The sequence below is a fragment of the Nicotiana sylvestris genome, chromosome 1, assembly GCF_000393655.2.
Source record: "Nicotiana sylvestris chromosome 1, ASM39365v2, whole genome shotgun sequence".
Taxonomy (NCBI): Eukaryota; Viridiplantae; Streptophyta; class Magnoliopsida; order Solanales; family Solanaceae; genus Nicotiana; species Nicotiana sylvestris.
Window position 1 is genome coordinate 7762332 of NC_091057.1, and position 5095 is coordinate 7767426.

The following is a 5095-nucleotide window of genomic DNA, read 5'->3' on the forward strand; positions in this document are numbered from 1 at the left end:
CAAATTTTTCCCTTTGAAGAATTCCACCACAAAAGCACTGACCTCCTTTCTAATAATGTCCCAGCAATTATGGAGAAAAGCACCATTGTATCCATCTGGGCCAGCTGTGCTATCAGCACTCAGGGTGAGGACTACATTTTTTATCTCCTCATCATATGGCATCCTACAGAGAAATTCATTGTCTTGATCTGTGATACATTTAGGAATATATTCCAGAATAGAGGGATTGAGGTGAGGAGGAGGAAGGTTGAACTGGGCATTAAAGTGCTTGACTGCTGCCTTTGAGATTTTTTTGTCACCCATGATCCATTTTTCCTTATGATTTTTAATTCTGTTTAGTTGTTGCTTCCGCTTTTTTTCCCTAAGAGTACAATGAAAATATCTGGAATTTTTTCCGCCATCTTCGAACCATTTTATTCTAGATTTCTGCTTGAGAAGAGAGTCTTGGATGCTTAACCATCTAATGTATTCGGCATGGGCTCTATTTATTTCTTCTCTACTCTTTTTTGTATTGTCTTCTATATCACTATCATCAAAATATTGAAGTTTCACTTCCCAGTTGTTAACAGCCTCATTAATGTCGCTAATGACTTCCCTGGACCATTTAGTTAGTTTTCTGAGATTCACATTGAGATTTTTCATGAGTAAAGGTCTATGATCAGAACCATTCCTAGCCATGTGCCTAATAGAGCATCTTTGAAAGAGATTATCCCACAGATCATTCACGAACACTCTATCCAACCTCTTCCAAATTCTTTTCCTTGTTTCCTATTGTTGCACCAAGTAAATTTAGGCCCCGAGAAGCCAATATCAGTAACTCCACAGCTATCCATACAATTCTGAAAATCTATGCTCTTGTACATTCTTTGAGATTTGCCCCCCCCCTCCCCCAATTTTTTATTTGGATCGAGGATTACATTAAAGTCTCCCCCAATATACCAAGGTACATCCACCAGGTTACTATTATTTTGCAATGATAACAAGAGAAGATTTCTATCCTATAACTAATAGACTTCTCTAACTTAATGGTAATATGCTGATCACTATACTAAAAGATCTTCTTGTTGTTGAAAGAGTACCAGAAACACCAAATTTGACCATTACCATTCGAATGGCAGTGCTGAAAACCTTAGAATCTCCTGTAACTATCCACCTTTTCTTTGAAAATAAAAGGCTCAAAGATAGCTACAAAGTGAGTGGTGTTGATGTAAATTAATTTTTTAAGCCTGCGAATGGCTTTTTTAGAACTTAACCCCCTTATGTTCCAAAAAATTGCACTAATCATAAGAACAATCCAGGGCATTATACTCTCTTTGTTTCCTTCTTTGTGAAGGGTGTGTTCTATTTCTATGACTTTTATTTCTACTCTTTCTTGTTTCACTTCTCCCTCTTTTGGCAATATGTTGATTTCCATCCTCTCGACTTTCAGATACTCCCTGTATGTCTTCATTTTTGGTGTCGTTTCCTCTTGTGATGTTCTCATTGTTATTGTTGATACTGTTTTCTGATGTTTCTCGATCCCTTTCTTTGCAATTTAAGTCAACAACAAAATTTATGCCAGACAAATTTCTTATTTCAGTTGGCACTGTGGAGGTATATGTATCACTGGAACTGTTGCAGTTTCCTGCCCTGTTTTCCTCCTCCTCTCTGTTAATTTCATTTTTGGCTCCCTTGTTGTCTTCCTGTACATGTATGTTAGGAGTTTCCTCCTTCCCTTGTCCTTTCTCCCTTGACATTTCATTGGAACTGGACTGTTCATCTTCATATTGCAAAGCATTGTCATTACTTTGCACAACATTGTCTTCCTGGCCGAGTAAGTTATCCCTTATCTCCGCTATGGAATGGTCATTTTATTTGCTCGGAGATGCAGATATAACATTCTGTTTGATAACTTTTTGATCAGGTTTGAACATTACTTTGCTTTTCTTCTTTGGAATCTTCTTGATTTTCTTCTTCTTAGATCTTTTTTTTGTGCCTCTTTCCTCCTTTGTAGAAATGTTCTTCAAATTTCCATCTTCCTGTTGTATTTTATAAGTGACCTTAGTTTAAGCAACAACCTGAACTTTGTCTTCCTTATCAACATTGCTATTTACAGTTTTCTTGTTCATAGACAATGTATCTTCATCATTCATAGTGGTCTCATCTCCAACCCCCTCTTCCTTAAGTTGACTGGCCTTTATCTTTTCAAGAGCCCTACAATTAACAATGTAGTGTCCCAATTTCCAACAGTGTTTACAGTACTTCGGAACACCTTCGTATTCTAATTTTTGAGTATATTCCTTTAACGGGGACTCGTCATATTCCTGTCCTACGAATACACTTTGTGGCAGTGGTTTCAAGAGGTCCACCTCCACTCTAATTTTGGCATACTAGGCCTAGTTCTACCCATTGTAGCAGCGTCTAGAGCAAGGGGCATACCTACAGAGCTCAATAGTTGTTTTATATAGTGCCAGTCATGCATATGGAAGGGGAGCACCGGCAGAAGAACCCACGCCGGAGCGACGGGAAGATCATCCTCTGGTTTGAAATCCGACGACCGCTTTTGAAGCCATATTTGCATTCCGTCGATCTCAATTACTCATCTGAACCAAACAATTTTCCGGTCTTCTTCATTGAACAGGTCGATGAAGACATTGTGATTGTCGTACACCCCAATTCTGGTGGTTCCTTTAATTGGAACAATTTCCTTAAAACGTGATCTAATTCGGTCAATTTGGGGACGGGGACAGAGAAATCTTCCCACAATTGTATACTTACATGAGTCCTCCATGATGCCATAGTAGTCTTTTGTTTTGAATATCACTATCGGCATGTCGTTATGAGTTGTGTGCCTTGCTATGAATTTTTCTTTATAGCCGATTTGGATTTGGGATGGGGATCTGAGAAGATAAAGAATGTCACGACCCTAAACCTAGATCCGATCGTGATGGCGCCTCTCGTAAAGACCAGTCCAGCCGACACAACACCTAATTTATTTCAACAATTAAAATAACACAATTTAAGTTCTTAACGTGATTAAATCCCAAAAGAAACAGCGAAACAGTACAATTTACGGAACGGACATGGCCCGGCATCAGGGTGTCACCAGTCATGAGCATCTAAACATGTGTCTAAGAGTTTGAAAGATTTTATACAGTCTATTACAGAACTAGAAACAGAAAGTAATATTGGAGGGAGAAACATTAGGCTGTGAACATCAAGCAGCTACCTAGTGGACTCTGAATGGCCTGCTGGGAGCAATCAACCCTCACTGGCGGAACCTGAAGCTCTTGAATCTGCACACAAGGTATAGGGAGTAAAGTGAGTACTCCAACTCAGTGAATAATAACAATAAATAAAGACTGAGCGATAAGAAATCACGTAAAAACACAACAACATGTTATAAAGAGGCAGTGAAAAACCAATAAAATACAATAAATAGTGAAATCTTATAAAAAATACCTTAGTTAAAAATAAGCTTCTTTAAAGCACCTTTTCAACAGTTAAATAAGTAAATGAAAAATATCTAGAAAAGATAAACACATAAAATTCGCCCATCGGGCACAATGTCAACCAAATCAGCCCCTCGGGCAATAAACATGGAACAACACTAGCCCCTCGGGTTATATCACATATCACACTGGGTACCCATGCTCACTGGGGGTGTACAGACTCCGGGAGGGGCCCCATAAGGCCCAAGCGCAGTATCAAGCCATCTCTGGCATAATCAATAGGCTCTCGGACTCATATCAAGCCACCTTGTGGCGTATAACTCCGGCCATCGGCCTCATAATCATAATCAGTACAACAATGTTGTAGCTGCAGCCCGATCCCATAATAATCCTCACAACACAAGCCCTTGGCCTTACTCAGTCAGAAACCTCTAAAAGCCACTCGGGCACAGTAAAATATGATGCTCAGCCCAAAATATCATTTAAAGTGTTAAAACAGAGTAAACATGGCTGAGTTATGAAAACAGTAGAATATAGCATGACTGAGTACATATATAAAATCAAAACAGTGAGGAAAGAGCATTAAAGATCCCCTAAGGGTCCAAAACAGTTGGCACGAGGCCCAGCCCAAAACATGATGATAGCAAATAGTTTTCAATCAAATACGCAGTAAAATAGTCATACGGGATGGACTAAGTCACAATCCTCAATGGTGTACGACCCCACGCTCGTCATCTAGCATGTGTGTCACCTCAATATAGTACCACGATGTGAAATCCGGGGTTTCATACCCTCAAGACAACATTTACAATCATTACTCACCTCAATCCGATCCAAACTCTAGCCCGCGATGACTTTGCCCCTCGAATCGGCCTCCGAATGCACCAAATCTAGCCAAAATCAGTGCAAAACCATCAGAATATGCTAAGGGAACAAAGCTCACTCAAAAGGAATCAAAATACAACGCAAATCCCGAAATTGACCAAACCCGACCCGGGCCCACGTCCCAAAATATAAAATTTACATCAATCGACTCCTTATCTCCCCACGAGTCCATACATATCAAAAGTACTAAAATCCGACCACAAATGGCCCCTCAAATCCCCAAGTCAAGGTTTCCAATACCAAGCCCTAATCTCCAATTTTTAACCCTTAATTTCCATTAATCTTAGGCCAAATTAGTGAAATAATGCCATAGGATCGATTATTAGGTTCAAAGATCTTACCTCCTAGCGTTATCCCTTGAATCCCTCTTCAAAATAGCTTTCAGGAAGCCTTTTATACTTTCTGGCCGAGGGATTCCACACCTGCGGCCCCATTAACGCTTCTGCGGTACCGCTTCTGTGGTCCAAGACACCACATCTGTGGTCCTCACTTAAAAATCCAGGTGCCGCTTCTGCAATGCAAATCCCGCACATGCGCTATCGCAGGTGCGCTTCCTCAAACGCTTCTGCGGTTCCAGCTGACACTCTCCTTGTCCGCATCTGCGACTCCAGTTTCACTTCTGCGAGACAACATGTGCAGTCCCGACGGCTCCATCTGGTGGAGCGTGGGTCTACACGCAAGTTTTAGTGATAAGAACTAGCCGTTGTTGAGAGAAAAGGATTTCTAGAGAGAGGAGAGAGAATGTAGTGACTGTAGCTATCACAAAAAGAATTATTTCA

The 5095-nt window shown here is 40.4% G+C and overlaps 1 protein-coding gene across 1 annotated transcript; it reads right to left on the minus strand.

The window, feature by feature from the left end:
* Window positions 1–1277: 1277 nt before the first annotated feature.
* Window positions 1278–2560, minus strand: LOC138889772 (uncharacterized). Its single transcript, XM_070173110.1, has 4 exons — window positions 2349–2560; window positions 2094–2193; window positions 1917–2018; window positions 1278–1805 (listed from the first exon to the last, which is right to left on the minus strand). Exons 1-4 carry the CDS (start codon window positions 2558–2560, stop codon window positions 1278–1280), a joined length of 942 nt encoding a protein of 313 aa, XP_070029211.1.
* Between the last annotated feature and the right edge of the window lie 2535 nt (window positions 2561–5095).

Excerpts from the sequence above, each read along its gene's own strand:
- LOC138889772 (XM_070173110.1), bottom strand. The coding sequence starts at position 2,560 with ATGCAAATATGGCTTCAAAAGCGGTCGTCGGATTTCAAACCAGAGGAT. Across the intron at positions 2,194-2,348 it reads ATGCCAAAATTAGAGTGGAG|GGCTCTTGAAAAGATAAAGG; the intron begins GTGGACCTCTTG and ends TGTTAATTGTAG. Across the intron at positions 1,806-1,916 it reads TTCCAAAGAAGAAAAGCAAA|GAAGACAATGTTGTGCAAAG; the intron begins GTAATGTTCAAA and ends TTACTCGGCCAG.